This window comes from Triplophysa rosa, linkage group LG9 (assembly GCF_024868665.1).
Source record: "Triplophysa rosa linkage group LG9, Trosa_1v2, whole genome shotgun sequence".
Classification (NCBI taxonomy): Eukaryota; Metazoa; Chordata; class Actinopteri; order Cypriniformes; family Nemacheilidae; genus Triplophysa; species Triplophysa rosa.
The window spans coordinates 2,455,149-2,472,562 of NC_079898.1; the positions used below are offsets into that span (position 1 = coordinate 2,455,149).

General features: G+C 39.3%; 1 protein-coding gene across 4 annotated transcripts in view; it reads right to left on the reverse strand.

Moving 5' to 3' along the window:
- The window catches only part of cutc (cutC copper transporter homolog (E. coli)), a 45,809-nt gene that overhangs the window by 17,973 nt on the left and 10,422 nt on the right, over positions 1-17,414 (reverse strand). For all 4 annotated transcript variants that reach the window (XM_057342740.1, XM_057342741.1, XM_057342739.1 and 1 more), the window contains exons 3-7: positions 7,540-7,609; positions 7,063-7,122; positions 5,198-5,407; positions 2,377-2,412; positions 1,031-1,164 (exon numbers count right to left, since the gene is read on the reverse strand). In XM_057342740.1, coding sequence (XP_057198723.1) covers positions 1,031-1,164; positions 2,377-2,412; positions 5,198-5,407; positions 7,063-7,122; positions 7,540-7,609 — 510 coding nt within the window. The remainder of the gene's footprint in view (positions 1-1,030; positions 1,165-2,376; positions 2,413-5,197; positions 5,408-7,062; positions 7,123-7,539; positions 7,610-17,414) is intronic.

Sequence of the window (17,414 nt, forward strand, 5' to 3'; positions counted from 1 at the left end):
AATTAGCAATGAATCAATACCTTGGGTGCATGAGATAAGGGTTATTATCACCATAGTGTTTGATGTTTACACTTACGAGTAATAATTTCTCACCTTGTTGTGTTTCAAATGTAACACTAACACGGCGTTAAACACTTTGGGCAGTGTTGTTTTAACACTAGCTAAGATCGACCTGTATGTTCAACTGGAAAGTGTTCATTTTAACACCCATGGTAACAAATCTGACAACATTTTTTTGCTGTAGCTTTCCCTTGTTGGTATGGTCCAGCGGTCAGTTTTGAGGGTGATCTGTTCAACCGAAACTTGGCATCATCTGTAGCTCTTCTTTACTTTTTATACGTTGATAGGCAACATGTCTGTGACAAGCAGGGCGGGACGAGGGCCGTGAGGGAACGGCGCGAGGCCGGTGACGCGAGTGATAATGAGTGTCAGCTGCGCGTTGCACCGGTCTCGCATCGCTCATGGAGGAGCTTCGGAAGCATAAAAGGAGGAGCGACAGCAGTGAAGGACAAGAGAGAACTAGGCCTGGATTTTATGTTATGTTTTATTATGTTTGTGTGGCCGGCAGATCAACCGTGAGGGAGCTGTCGGCACTTTACTTTCGTTTTGTTGTTCGTTTATTTTATTAAAAAGTTTAACGTTCGCCGGTTCCCGCCTCCTTCCTTCCTTACTTTGAACATTGTTACAATGTCATTTGCAACCATTTCATAAAGTCGTTCTGTTATCCTTCGCCTTTTGAGTTTGTTATTTTCCTGGCTAAAACAGAAGTTATTGTTGACTGTGTAGATTCAAATTCCGTCAAGAAGACAGCTGGGTGCACCTTTTTCAAATGATAAATCAACAACACAAATGCATATCCTCACATGAAGAACATTAAAACAATTCACATTAAAGTTGATCTGATGGTTCTGAAACAGCCTATTCTAAAACACTGTGTAATATCTTGATCCACAACTATTTAAGGAACTTTCTATACCGAAACTGAACCTTTATGTAAAAAAGAAATGCTCAACTTGAAAGAGTGTCTCACCTGTTCCACTAGTCGTTTAATTACTGGTAAACCTTCCAGTGCAGAGCTGTCACAACCACTGGTCAAAATCCTTTCAAAGCCCAGGGAGACCAGCGTTTCTAGTGCAACCACTGGATCAAGGACCATATCAAATGCTGTTACAAAAGGCAGAAATACAATTCAATTACATTTTCTGGATTTCAAGGCATTTTTATGTAAGGTTGAACATTTGTTCAACTGTTCTGATTCCTGATTAATTGCTTAATGATTCTTCTTTTAATCAGAAATTGTTCCATTTTCAAGAATTTAGCAAACAGCGAGGAATTTGCCATTTGTTTTTCAAAAATGGATCCAAGTACTGCAGCAGAATACATTCTTTATTGCTTATATCTGCAAACTTAAGCAGGTAAAGGGAAGATGACCAAAACTCTAAAAAGTGATGGGTTGTTTTTGTAAGCAAATTGTTGGGTTGATTGTTTTGGATCAAAAATTTGGGCTGTCTGGGCCCGAATACACTTTGACCCAGCAACGGGGCAGTCGTGGCCTAATGGTTAGAGAGTTGGACTCGTGACCAGAAGGTTGCCGGTTCGATTCCCAGGGCCGGCGGGTAACGACTGCACCTTACCCCTACTTGCTCCCCGGGTAGCTGCCCACTGCTCCGGGTGTATGTGTGTTCACGACTAGCTATGCATGTGTTTACTACTCTCTGGATGGGTTAAATGCAGAGGTCACATTTCGGGTATGGGTCACCATATCTGACTAATAGGTCACTTTCACTTCAACTGATTTGTCAAACTTTCAGGATTTTTCACTTCTGACGAGGGTCATGCCACTCGAAGCAGACACTATCAATTTAGTTGTTTTACTATTATAATATATATATTAGTTAATTTTACCCAATAGATGGATCATATAAACAACCCAGAAATGAATAACTTAGCCCCTGGGTCAAACCAACCCAGCGCGTGTTCTGACCAAAAGTGAAAAGATAATAGAGGTAATAGAGAAAAGTATTACTTTTACTGTTGCTTGATCAATTTACTCAGTTATTACCCGTGACGGTATTTTTCTTGTGTATGGTTTTAGATGGTTGAGAAGTAGTTAGGTGCTCCTCTTTAAAACCCAAAATATTTAGGAAGCCATTTCTATTTTAACAAATGCAAAGAATTAAAATTTGAATACCATTGTTAGAGGGCTTAAAACGTAACTGTAGGTCGTAATAAGATGCTTAAGATGCACAAATGACCTATGGGTTGTTTTATTCAAGGACAGTCTCACAATTCCTCTTTTTTATTGTTAATAACATTTAGCAGATTCTGCACAAATACAACAGAATTTTCAATAAAGGTGAATTTTATCCACTTTACCTCTGTGAAATGTAACTGGCAGAGGACGAGATGCTGCTGTAGGAACAAAAACAACATTTTGTAGTGTTCAACATTTAGCCTACATTTGATATGTGCAAAAAAAACCATATTATTAAAGCTGCAATCCAGAACTTTTGTCTGTTTAAAGCATTAAATTTACAGTTATTTTCTTTACACAGGTTGTGGACAAAGCATATGTCCAAAACTGTCATTAGAACAAGTAATATATCTTTCGCTTTTGTTCTTACCAAGCGAAAAGCAAATGTTTTAAAATAAATCACAGAAGTAATGTAGTAAAAGCCATCACTGCATTAGTATTTAATCTTTTTAGATGTCGGAGTCGCCTCTCAAAATCCCTGTCGATACTAATTCTAAGTTTTTAAAGAGTACATAACTAGGAATTTTTAAGGTCCTGCTTTGGTTTATGGAGTGTCCAACAAAAAGTTGGTGTAAAAACACTATTATTTCGTAATAATAGGTAATTATTCATACCTTACTTCTTGACTGACTCTCAAATGGTTCGTTGCGCGATTCATTTTTCTAATCCCCTCCTTTCCGCTAGCCTAGTCTGATGGTCTAGTCTGCTGTGATTGGTCTACCGCGAAAGAGGCTCACGAGCTACAGTGTTTGGGGGAGAAGAGTGAAGTTTTTGCAGGCAGTTTTAGCAAAATGTAGATGGGGACTATATGTAGTGATGTAAATCCGTGGCGGTTTGCGAATCGGACTAGGGACGACTCGTTTGCGTGATTCAGAGTCGACTCCCTTTTTTCCAAGCCAATAACTTTGTTATTCATTCACCTTCGGATTTACAACTTGGCAGACTGCTTACTTTCAAACACAGCAACATTACACAATGCATGAAATGTAATTTTCATGATCTCATGTGATGTACTCTTTAAATACTAAGTTTTACATTCAAGCAGTGTTGGGTAAGTTACTCTGAAAAAGTAATTAATTACGAGTTACTTATTACAAATTCAATAGTGTAATTAGATTACTGTACAAATAACTCTCTCCACAAAGTATTTAATTTCTTATTACTAATTACTTTCTATATCCTACATCAACCTTAATTAGAACTGATTCAAGGATAGACATGAAACGGCTTATTTAATTTATTCAAATAAATAACTACATAAATTATTCTTATTAACTGACCAAAGTATACAAATGTGAGAAGGATACATTAAAGCATAAATTTTAAAGTTAGACATATAATTTTGATGTCATTTCCACTATTGAATATATTACACAGTATTTAGTTAAATTACGTCAGAACTAACTAATTAAATTACAGAAAAAATAAAGAGTAATCCCTAAACTTTACTTTTTCAAGGGGGAAAGTAATTAAATTACAGTAACGAATTACTTTGTAACTAGTTACACCCAACACTGCATTCGAATGGCTAAACACATGCAAACGACTTCTGGCAGAGGCCTTGAGCAATTAAGCCTGAGGATGGTGCTCCAATATTGAATGGTAAACAATACGTACATCTAGAAAGTTAATTTTAAAATAACTTTTTATTTCAAATGTTCAGTTCTGGGAAAATTCAGGGACAAAAGTAAAGTTCTTAGAACAATAAACCAAGCAACTGTGCGCATTGGAAACTGGGTTATTTAACAAAGTTACAAGTTAGCATTTCTGTTTAGATTTTAATATTTTTTATAATGTCAATTTAATAGTTGCTGATATGGTTAAATGGTTACTTTTGTAAAACCGTGGTTAATTTATAATAATCCACACATCTTCCTCTTAAAAAGAAGAAAAGAAAGGTACTGTAAGCATGGGTAACCGAAAACTGTTATTAAGCTGTTTGATAACCATTTTCCCACAAACTGACAATATCTCAAATGAGTAGCGCCACACAGAAGCAGTTGTTTAGGGGTGCGATAAAAAAGCAGCCTTCTCGAATTAGATCTGAGGATGCTGATTGGCTAAATTTAAATTTAGTTGGCTGATTTGGCACAAAGATCTGCCTCATGTGGGCAATCTCTCTATTGTCCCAGAGCGGAGTTTGGGACATGAAGACAAGAAGAGAGGACATGTAGGCGAAGCATATATTTAGCATAAATTGATATTTTTAATTGTTATTTTGTGGCATAGGGAGGGTGGCGCCCGATCACTTTCTATTGGCCATCCGCCACTGGTAATGACGTAAACAAGAGCTGCTGTAAAAAAACTGAACGGACCACTCAAATTATAAATCATTACTATAAGCTTACTGTTGTGCATTGGAATAAGGCAACAGTTTTGAACACTGTTTTTATGACACTTGGTCAATGACTGATTTTGGTTTACTTTCGATTGTTTTTTCAGGCAGTACAACAAAGGCACATTTCGCAAAACCGCAATGGAAACACTTTTGTCGTATTTTGACCAAACGTGACCCAGCATATGAAAACCAGGCAAAAGTCTTGATATTCTAATTATGAGAAAACGAGCATTAAAGTTTGATTTGAACAATTCATTCCCATATGATTTAAATCTTTCACATGTCCTTAGTCAACAGTAAAGATACCATTGTTATATATGGAATATTATCTACATTATGTTGGACAAGTAAACCACAAAAAATAACTAAGCTTGGTTTTCAAGGCAGGGTCACAGATGACAAAAAAACTTGAACACCCACATGGCTACAATTATTTAAAATGAATATCTTGAGATTTAAATGATATATGTAAGATTTAAAAATGAAATCAATTCAAATGAAACCGTAAGTGCTTCTGGACAAGCGTTTACATCTTGTTTACAGTTCTTTGCTAATAACTTGCTGGTGGACATATTTGGACCTGGAAAACAGCAGGCAAAATTTACCCAGAAGATCCATGCAAAGCTCAGAATCCACATGTCCGTCTTCTGTCAGCACTCCAAATACTAGTCCATCTGCCTCATGATTCTTCATCTGCTCAATGTCTCTCTTCATCACCTCAAGCTCCCAGTCTGAATACAGGAAATCCCCACCACGAGGACGAATCATAACATACACTGGAATCTTCACGTTCTCTTTGACGACCTGCAACAGACCTGAAGGCAGGACAAAACAACACTATCAACAACAATATCAAACGACACTGAACTATCGGAAATATCACCACTCATTTCTGATATCCTTACGCAGTTTATCAGGATGCAAACAATTCGGTTGCTGCTCCCAATGTGCGAGTGAAGCTTTTATTTCTTCTTCTGGCCAAACATTAGATTAGACGGTGTTAGCATCAACCTAGCAATCTAGCAGTGCTGTCAGAAACTATAGTTGCAACAAAATTAAAAAAGATTTGCTCAATACCAAGACAGGACATCTTTGAAGACTTAACAGTAGCTCTTTTTCGTCTCTCACAAAAACAATCCACACCCCTTATTTGACATAAGAACACACAAGGAATATAAACACCAAACTCTATATGCAATGACTAAATCGTTTTTGTTCAGTTTGTTAGTGTTACATCCGGGCAGACAGGAAAGCAGGGAGCGGATCCAATTGCTGTTATGCCTAAAAATAGGCATTTCATAGGAAGCCATCAAGGCACATCCGAATCCAATGTTTGCTTTACTTCCTGTCTCCTGAGAAACCTCCATCAGGTCGATTTTTGAAGGCAGCATAGATGTATCCTTCGCTGCCTTCAATGTCCCAAAATTCTATGCGCGTGCTCGCACAGGGAATGTGATTGATCGAGCAGGGTCGAGTTCAATAAAATAAAATGGCGGACAAGAAAGTGGCTAGAGCACAGTTTTTGTGTAAATAAAGTTCTATTTTCTCTTTTTACAACTTTTAGTTATCACAAATATTTCAAACAGAATTCTATAACGCTGCCTCTGAAGGCTGTCCGAATGTGTTCCTCATAGCTAACTTCATGCCTAAATGCCATCTCAGAAGGCATTGCCTCATCGGACAGCGAGGCATCAAGTCAGATGTAGGGAAAAACAGGAAATGGGACACAGGTGAAACTGGTTGACAATCACAGGACACAATGCATTAAGGGGAATGCAGTCCTTGACCAAAACACAGGCAGCAACACTGAGCAACATGGCGCCCTCAGGTGGCGAGCAAAGGCACCAGCAACGGAGTGTGACAGTTTGACAGCAACGACATCCCTACTGTACTTTGTCTGTCACATCTGACCCAGCATCTGACATCTTTGATGTCCATGTCAAATAAAACAAATAAGCAAAGTTACATTGGACAAACCATATGCTTTGTTTGAGTGTTTTAGCATACATGCTCATTTTCAACACCTGTCCACAGGGCGCTTTTTTAAACAGAAAACAACTATAAACTAAAATAACACATTATGAAAAATACTAATAATAATAACGACATTACTAATAATACATTTAAAAAAGAAAAAAAAAATAATTTAAGGAATGTATACAGAATGAATTCATTTCGTATGCTATAAAGCAAAGGCTCCATGATTAAATATAAATCCAATAATAGGCTATTTATGCAAACACTGCTGTTTGGTTTTCAGCCGCTGTTTAAGTCTTCTATTAAAAGCATTGCCATCTGTCTGTCAGTTTTTGTAACATTGTCTACACTTGGTATAAATGGTGTGGTAGAAAAAAAAATCACCTCAAGTATCGACGACACTGAAAAAACACCCACTAAAATAATTTCATACTAGACAACTGAAGTTTAAATACAATGTTTTAATGTTTTAATACAAAGTATTATGAGTAACCTGTGCTGGGCGTCGTTCCTCCCTCCAGCAAGTTAGAGCAGAGTTCAATACGACCAGCACCTGCAAATAAAACATAACATGATCTTTCCACAAAGAACTACAAAGCGTTCAAGAAACATATCCCACTAAAAAAGCTCACAGGTAAACACGGACTACAATTTGATCTGTAATTAATATTTGTTAATGCTATCTTGTGGTAATATTGTGCAGACATTCTCCTGGGCTAGGTCTATACTGTATATACTTTGTGGTGTATAATTTTTGCCAAGCATTCTTAAATTCTTCTCAATACTGAGCTTCAGTTTGCATTCCAAACACAACAATGCAACAGGCATAAAAATATTTGATGCATCTTTAATAAAATAGTTGAATACATAGCTTCTCTGGCCACTACTTTAAATGCAAAATTCAAACATATCAGAAAACAAATGTTATAAGTGATGTTGAGTATGCTGAAGATGGTGCATGAAAATGTACCTCCCCTTTCTGCATTTATGGCTGACTCGACTGAGTCCACACATGTCTCCATCAGAAAGCCATCCAACATCTGCATGACACAACAGAGATAATCAATACAATATGTAATGACACATGTGATACAATTTCATTCTGTAATGAAAATAAAGCTTCTCAACTCGTCTAAAGGAGCGTCAAAGGGTGCCAGTGTGTCCCCCTGAATGTTTTCCCCCACTACCCCCATCAGGGTAGAGTAGTGTCATTAGGGGTGGGAAAAATTAAATTCACCTAACTATTAGGGATGAGTCACAAATTTCTAATATTCGATTAGTTTATTTAATTATAGAATTTAGAATAGTGTGTGCGATCTTAAAAAAAATCGCTGTGTTTTCACGCTGTGAGCGATAGCTCGGGCAGCTGGAGGCATAAGAATGTCCAAGACAAAGTAAGTCCCGTTTCAAAGTAGGCTTTAATCCAAGCAGTGCAAGAATCCCAGATGAAAACAAAACAAACACGTGCAAAAAAACTTCAAAGTAAAATAAAATAAAAGAAACATATTTGCAACCCCATACCTGGAGTAAGCATTTATGAGCTGTAAATTAACATGGAGGCAATCGCCCCAACCATGCGATTAAACTGTGAGTCCACACTGACTAGCATACCACTGACTAGCACACCACTGCACTCGAGACCATGCTGCATCTAGTAGCCATTTTCAACCCAAGGCCACGCCCCTTGGAATGTACCATTTAGCAGGTAAGAAAACAAATTACATGTGCACTAAATGATTGAATGAATGAATAATGAATAATGGTGGATAATGCCATACATAAACTCAAAACCTGCAAACGCTAATGCTATAACTACTTGCCAAACATGAACACAATATACACTTTCATTACACTCCACACAATTCACATTTAAACATACAATATTCAACATCTCTTTACAATATTACACAGGTCAGTACCGGCAAACAGACCGTGTTAATGTATATGTATGTAAATGTATGTGAGAATGAATCAGTGTGCATAGTTCATGTATAGTCACGGGGCCTCTCCGTGACATTTCCTCCCTCTTCTCTTGGACACCCTTCGTGGTGTCCTCGAAAGGAAATCAGCTGTACAGTTCTCGGTACCAGGCCTGTATATGACCTCAAAGTCAAAAGGTTGTACAGCCAAAAACCAGCGAGTAATGCGGGCATTAGAGTCCTTCATACGGCCCAGCCATGCTAAGGCCCTGTGATCAGTTTCAAGAGTGAACTTCCGACCCAAAAGGAAAATACTTAAACGAGTCAAGAGTCCATTTTACAGCTAAGCACTCTTTTTCTACAGTAGAGTACTTTGTCTCTCTAGGCAAAAGCTTTCTACTAATGTAGGCCACGGGTTTCAAGTGACCTGCATGACTCTGCAGAAGAACGGCTCCTAGGCCGAACTCGGAAGCATCGGTCTGCACTGTGAATGCCAGATCGAAATTTGGGCTTTGCAAGATAGGTTCAGAACATACCGCACTTTTCAAGTCTTTAAAACTATTGTCACACTCCACAGTCCATATGACCTTATTGGGCTTGTCCTTCTTGGTAAGGTTAGAGAGAGCTACAGCCCTCGCAGAGAAGTGGGGAATAAAACGTCGGTACCATCCAATTAATCCAAGGAAAGATCGTACTTGCTTCTTAGTGGTAGGTTGCTCAGCTTGCATAATAGCTTCCAACTTCCCAACTTGAGGACGAATGACTCCGTGTCCGAGTACATGTCCTATGTATGTCGTTTCCAGTTTGGCAATGGCACACTTATCTGAATGGATAGTTAGTCTTGCTGCTTTAATCCTCTTAAAAATCTCTTTGAGATGATACAAGTGCTCATTCCAGTCTTTACTAAAAATGACAATGTCATCAAGGTAGGCTGCTGCATATTGCTCTGTACCTCGAAGAATCTGGTCAATCATTCTTTGGAACGTTGCGGGTGCTCCATGTAATCCGAAAGGTAAGACTTGAAATTGATAATGTCCAAAAGGTGTTTTGAATGCTGTTAAGTCCTTACAATCTGGGCTTAACGGAATTTTCCAATAACCTTTGCACAAGTCCAAAGTTGTGAGATACTTTGCGCTACCAAGTTTCTCAACGAGCTCGTCTACCCGAGGCATTGGGTACGGGTCAAATTTACTCACTGAATTGAGTTTCCTAAAATCTAGGCAGAATCTCAGAGTTCCGTCCTTCTTTGGAACTAAAACGATGGGGTTATTCCATTCACTTGTTGATGGCTCAATCACACCCAATGTCTGCATTGTGTTCACCTCATGCTTCAATGTGGTTAATAGTTTTTCAGGCACTCTATACATAGGTTGGTGTATCGGATTGTTGTCTTTCAAGTAGATATGATGCTGTACCAAATCTGTTTTACCGGGTGTATCACAGAACAGATTGGGAGGAATGATGGCTATCAACTGTTGTTTCTGCTCTGCGTTGAGGTGTTGTAAATCCAGACAGGATTCACATTGCTGGACTGGCAAATACTGCTCCTCCATCTCATCCTCTTCTTCCACCGACCTAACCAGCAGTTGATTCCTAGCATCCGCTGTCGACTCTGGTAGGGCGGCTGGTTCAAACCACTTCTTCAACATGTTAATGTGGAAGATTTGCAGAGGTTGTTGTCTAGCTGGCATCTCGATTTCGTAGGTTACAGGACCGACCTTCCTCCTTACCAGAAACGGACCTTGCCATTTCGCCAGGAGCTTGTTCTGTGTGGTTGGTAATATGGAGGAATTTCATGATATGTCTTTATGTTTTTGATCATTATTCACTATGTATTGCTCTTCTTTTTAAACACATTTGTATGAGATTCTGAAAAGCACCCTGCACAGCTGTGTTTTTGATGTCTGGCAGTGTTTATGAAATCTGTGGACTTTTTCTGGCCCCAACCCTACAGTATGACCAAATCTGGGCATGTTCCGCCCCGTTACTATAACTATAATCTACATTGAGCAAGGCCACAGTTTTACCACAGATAAAGACAAGAGAAGGAGGTGAAGAAGGGGAAACAGGTCATGATGACCATTACATAATTGTGGTGGGCGAGAATATATAAAATATATTTAAAAAATGAGGTAATAGCCAGCCTACCATGAATAAATACGCACCTTGTTGCCTGGGATATATTGATGGCAGAAAATCAACAATTGGTTAATAAAAATAAGAGATAACGGGAATCTACCTGATTGGTTTTAGAAAGGTCCACCTTTCAGAAGTTTCACTATAACTGGAGACTGAAAACACTTGGTTTTTAGATGACTTGGAACATCTCACTTTGTTTGGCTCGAGAAAATAAAATTAACTCCTTGACACCCGGACCATCCTTGTCTGAGAGATTTTTTGAACTACAAGACTGATATTTTTCCACAACAGTAACAACAATAACACTTGTTCACCTGGTTGAAATGTTCTCATTCTGGCCTTTTTGTCATACCAGGATTTCTGCTTTCGCTGGGCGTGCTGCAGGTTCTCATTGCCATGGAAGTGACACGTCGTAGCACCTCTCTCATCTTGAGTATGTAGGACAAGATATTCTGCTTACCGACTTTGTCTTTAGCTTCCCAGCTATCCCTCAGCACGTCCAAAGGACCTCTGACCTGATGGGCAAACAACAGCTCTAAAGGAGAAAATCCTGTTGATGCTTGGGGCACTTCACGGTAGGCAAACAGCAGATATGGCAGCCATTTGTCCCAGTCCTTGCCCGTTTCTGAAATGAATTTGCTCAACATGTTCTTTAAAGTCTGATTAAAACGTTCCACCAGCCCATCAGTCTGGGGATGATAGGGAGTAGTACGAACTCTCTTAATACCCAGCAATTGATATACCTGGTGCAATGTGTGACTCATGAAGTTAGTGGCTTGATCTGTGAGAATTTCTTTGGGTATACCAACATGTGAGAAAAAATGCAATAGTGCAGATGCGACTTGATTAGCTGTGACCTCTCTTAACGGATACGCCTCGGGGTATCTGGTTGCGTAATCACATATAACCAGAATAAATCTATTTCCTTTCTGGCTTTTTCCACAGGACCAACTACATCAATCCCTATCCTTTCAAAGGGTACAGTAACTGCAGGAATAGGTATAAGGGGCACTATAGCAGGTGATCTACCTGCTGTAAGCTGACACTCCGGACAAGCCTTACAAAATTCCTTGACCTCGGTATACATCCCTGGCCAATAAAACCTTTTCGCAATTCTCATTATGAAAACCTTAAAACCTAGATGACCTGACCATGGGACGCAATGTCCAAGTTCCAAAACTTGCGTGCGATAACACTTCGGTACCACCAACTGTGTACCGTCTTCCTTTGACTGTTTATAAAGGAGACCTTCCTTCACCAAAAATGTCTCTGCATTTAGCAAATCAACAGTTGTTGCTTTCCCAGCTTTCTCAAAGCATGCAATCAAAGTAACATCGTCTTTTTGTAACTTTGCTATCTCATCGGAAATCTTCACATCTGAATCATCAGACTCTGGCTCTTCCAGCTCAAAATTGCCCTGTTCTGAGGTATTAATTAGGTTAGCGACCCATTTTCTTCGCTTTTCTAATCTCTCAGTCTTTGTAAGTTTTGTTTCACCTACTGTTTGTTCAGTGAAAAATGGCATTTCTTGCAAAGAATTGTCTGTCACATCTTGGGGTTCTAAACATTGAGTAAACTCTTGCGCTTGTGCTCTCGTAACAACACCACACCATGCGGTTTTCTGAACCAACTCTGCTAAAATCGGCATGTCTGTGCCTAGCAGTACTGGATATGGCAACTTTGTTACAATTCCCACTTTCATGAGATACGGCTGATTGTTAACTTCGATATACACCTCAGCAGTAGGCAACAGTGTTTTATCTCCGTGCACACAACATACTGAAACGGTTTCCTCAGTCCACAAATCTCTCGGAACATACTGTGTCTGTACTAACGTCTGTGCACACCCTGTATCTATAAAAGCTGTCACAGGTTTACCATTCAACAACACAGGTATTGTAGGCTCTTTATTTACTCCAGGTATCATCGTAGCAGTAGGAACATAGCAAAATTTAGCTGACTTAGACTTTTTTAGAGGACACTGTGGACTAACGTGACCTCTTTGAGCACAATTATAACACACAACATCAGTTTTTTCTACAGGCTGACGTGTTGCTATAGGTGACGCGGGCATGGGGTGGGTAGGTTTTAAAAACTGGGTTTGCATTTGAGAGTACGAACTACCCCCTGTCCCCCCAGACTTACCTCTGAAAGACTGCAGCTTTCCAGCGTAGGGAAACGACCCAGCGGCAGTGTTCCTTGCCGTGATATAAGTGTCCACCAACACAGCTGCTTCCTCTGCAGTCGCAGGATTTCTCTCCTTCACCCAAGTCCTTATCTCTGGATATAAAATCCGCATGTACTGTTCCAACAGCAAAGTTTCTCTCAAGTCTGCTTTAGTGCACGTATCAAAATCCACCCATTTGGAAAATAAGTCCTTCAAACGAACATATAACTCCATAGGTGATTCACCAAGAAAAGTATCCAATGAACGAAATCTCAGTCTATATGTTTCCGAGCTGATCTCATACTTCCTCAGAATCGCTTCTTTAACATTATTGTAGTCCCCCGTATGAAGTGGCGACATCGCAACGAAAGCAGCTCTTGCTTTACCTGAGAGGAGTGGAATCAGATGTATCGCCCAGTCTGCTTTTGGCCACTGGTAGACGTCCGCCATTCTCTCGAAGGTCGTCAAGTACTGTTCGATGTCGTCATTCTCCCGAAGTCTCGGAAGTTGAGGTCCCGAAGCTAGCCCTCGAGTAACGACTCGCTCCGTATATGTAGATCCCTGTCTGGTGTTTTCTAAATCCATCTGCACTTGCGTGACTTGATGTGTAAGCACCTTGAATTGCTGTTCTCGCCGAGCACAGTCTCTCTCTTGCCGTTCATCCCGTTCTTTCTGATGCTGTAAAAAGGTCTGGAACATATTTGCTAATACTGCCAGCGCTGCTCCTTCTGTGGTTGCAGGAATATCTGCCGCTTGTTGCACGTTTTCATTTCCTGAAGCTACATTAGCTCCACTCTGCTCGTTTGTACTGTCCATATTCACTTTGTGTTGTAGTCTTGTCTTAGGCGACATAATAAAGTCCAAAAATCACAAACTGTGGTGAACATACCTTCCACTTGCACTTTAAGTACTAATTGAGCAATAGCGGGTTTTCCCCGTCACTTCTGACACCATATGTGAGCGATAGCTCGGGCAGCTGGAGGCATAAGAATGTCCAAGACAAAGTAAGTCCCGTTTCAAAGTAGGCTTTAATCCAAGCAGTGCAAGAATCCCAGATGAAAACAAAACAAACACGTGAAAGAAAAAAAAACTTCAAAGTAAAATAAAATAAACATATTTGCAAACCCATACCTGGAGTAAGCATTTATGAGCTGTAAATTAACATGGAGGCAATCGCCCCAACCATGCGATCAAACTGTGAGTCCACACTGACTAGCATACCACTGACTAGCACACCACTGCACTCGAGACCATGCTGCATCTAGCAGCCATTTTCAACCCAAGGCCACGCCCCCTGGAATGTACCATTTAGCAGGTAAGAAAACAAATTACATGTGCACTAAATGATTGAATGAATGAATAATGAATAATGGTGTATAATGCCATACATAAACTCAAAACCTGCAAACGCTAATGCTATAACTACTTGCCAAACATGAACACAATATACACTTTCATTACACTCCACACAATTCACATTTAAACATACAATATTCAACATCTCCTTACAATATTACACATGTCAGTACCGGCAAACAGACCGTGTTAATGTATATGTATGTAAATGTATGTGAGAATGAATCAGTGTGCATAGTTCATGTATAGTCACGGGGCCTCTCCGTGACACACGCGTAACGCGTTCATGTAACCAAAGGGTGGCGCTGCCAATAACGACGCACCTAAAACTGTCAATCAAGAGACAATAGAGGAAAACATTTTCTCACAACAATTGCTAACGTAGTTACGCACACTGTAGACCCGCGTGGCATAACGGATACGGTAAATTGAGATTTGTCAAAAATGAGTTCTGTGTGGGGGTCATTTAATAAAATTAATGAGAATAAAGTGCAGTGCAAACTCTGCAATGCAAAGCTGGCTTATCATGGATCAACAACTACGATGCACACTCATTTGAGGGTGAAGCACCCAGCAGGTCCATCCACAGGTCAGCAATCAGTTGCTAGTTTTATGGTCTGACCAACCAATTTGGATGCCAGACGGGCAGATCGCTAATGATATGTTTCCAATCAGCTTTGTCGAAGGAGATGGTTTTAAAAATCTTATGGAGTTTGTACAGCCTGAGTTTACTGTTCCGTCTAGAAAAACGATCACTGCCAGACTGGAGAAACTTTTCATGACTTTTTCCATTTCACTAACCTCCGTTAGAAATTAAGCCTTTTGAGCTGTTAATTTATGAAATCGTTCCGGACTGTTAATAAATGCCGTCATTTTAATGCGTTTTAAGTCTGGTCTAAAATCTTTATGGCTTTAATATATTTTCCTGGATCAATCACACTGTTTTTTAGTTGGTATAAATGTGAATGCTCATATTTTACAAGGAAATGTCCTTGCATTATGAGCGGTTGATGCTGATCGACGTACTGTTAATAAGTGCCGTCATTCGGTTGTTAATTATATATGAATGTTTCAGCACGTTATCTTAATGTATGGCTTGATGTATGATTGCCTATTCCATAATAAATAAAGCAGTGTGTCTTCATATGGATTTAAAGCGTAAATGGTCTCTCTCTCTCTGTCTCCGTTTATGTGTATGTAATACTGTACATATGTGCATGTGGGGGAGGGGTGCGAATTTCGAATAATTTTCGAATAGTTCTCATCGATCTTCGAATATTATTCTTGCTTTAAATGCCCATCCCTAGAGCCGGCGACTTCCGGCAACACGAGCGACAGTGACCTTTGGCAACAGGAAATGGGCGTGTCTAGATTTGCTCAACTTGATGCAAATAATGAGCGACTTTCGGGAGCGAGTAAAGCAGCAGAGCTCACATCATCGGTCTCTCGTCAGTTACTGCAGGGTTTGTTTATACTGTAAATGTTACTAGAGAAACCAAAGCTAGGAACGCCTTCTAATGACCTCGTAGCAAGAGACTAGCAACACACAGCGACACAGTTGCTGGCGGTCTGAACGCATCTTAACTGAAGCTTTGATTAATTGCCCCAGGAAAGATGACCCTAAACGGCAGATATACAATATAAAAGTAATATTTAAATTGTGTCATAATTATTTTTTCATTGTCTGTTAATAGATGGAAGTTATTATAGAAACTTTTTGAGATCTTAGATATCTCTATGTTGTTGAGATCCAGTTTCAGCTGAATAAACTTAGCAAGCAGAGTCTGGGATCACCGCCTTTTTTATTAAAACGCAACGAATAATGTAATATTAACATTGTTTCACAGATTTTTCAGTGTCTGACTTACAAGTGAAACTTGATTCGTTTTACCAGTGTTGGGAAAGTTACTTTAAAAAGAAATTACTTATAGTTACTAGTTACTTCTTACAAATAGTAACGGAGTTAGTAACTGTTACATCATTATAAAAGTAACTAATTACCAGGAAATGTAACTATTGCGTTACCTTTTAAAAATGTTCAAATATGTCAAATAACTTGAATGCCTCCAATATTAAATGTTAAAATAAATTAAATGGAAACTAAATAGAATCAATTATTTTGATAAAATATTTTACACTAATCTATACTATTTTAATGTTGCTGTGGGACAATGTGAGAGACACCTATTAAATTCAATATCTTACATATAATATATTATTATTGTAAATATTATCATCGCTGTCCTGGAATAAAACCCAGTAGACGGTTTAGAACTTTATTGCACAAAATAAAATTATTGCACAGACTAGGGCTGCAGCTATCGATTATTTTAGTAATCGAGTATTCTACTGATTTTTCCATCGATGAAGTGGGTATTCGGATAAGTACTTTTTCTTTATTAAAGAGCAATACTAAATATACAAGAGAAAATAAGACAGATCTCTTAAAATGAACAACTAATTTGTTTCCTTTTTAGAAAAATTAACATATTGCATAAATTGCATACATTAATGTCACGGTCCTGCCTTCTTGTTTCTGAACTTCTAGTCGTGTGGCAGGATCGGGACAGAGCCCTTAGGTTTTATGTGAGAAAGCCATGGGTTGTTTACGTTTTTACATCTCATGTGCTTTCTCGTGTCTTGTCATTGGCCCCGCCCCTCTCGTTTCCCGTATTGCCTCCCTGCTGTGTCTTATGTTCCACACCTGGCCCTCGTTGATTATCCCTCGCTTGTCTTCCCTATAAATAGTCCTCATGTTTCATTGTCTTGTTGCTCGTGGATTGCTTTCTATGTCTTTGTATCCCATGCTTACCTGTTTCTCCCATGCTCGTGTTCATGATAGTAATCATGTTGTCAAGTCAAGTAAGTCTAGTTCAGTGTTAGTTTTTGGTTGCCATGTCAAGTGTTGTATTTAGTCTCTGTTAGTCTAGTGTAGTTTGTTTGTTCCGGTGTACCTGTTCTATTATTATTGCTTTACCCCCCTGTGGGTTTTTGTTTTGTATTTATTATTATTATTATTAAAATATTGTTTGTTAACCCCTTCATCCCTGCTGCCTGCGCTTGGGTTCTTCCCACGACTTTCGTGACAGAATACACGAGTCAGAACCGAACCCAGCAGACAAGATGGAGGCAAGGCGATCCAGGCAGGCTCATCTCATCTGCGGTCTGCGACAGGGCTACTCCGACGTCTTGGAGTTCGCCGATCGATTCTTCGAGACCGCAGAGGAGATGGTCCACGACGAAACGGAACAGATGGCGATGTTT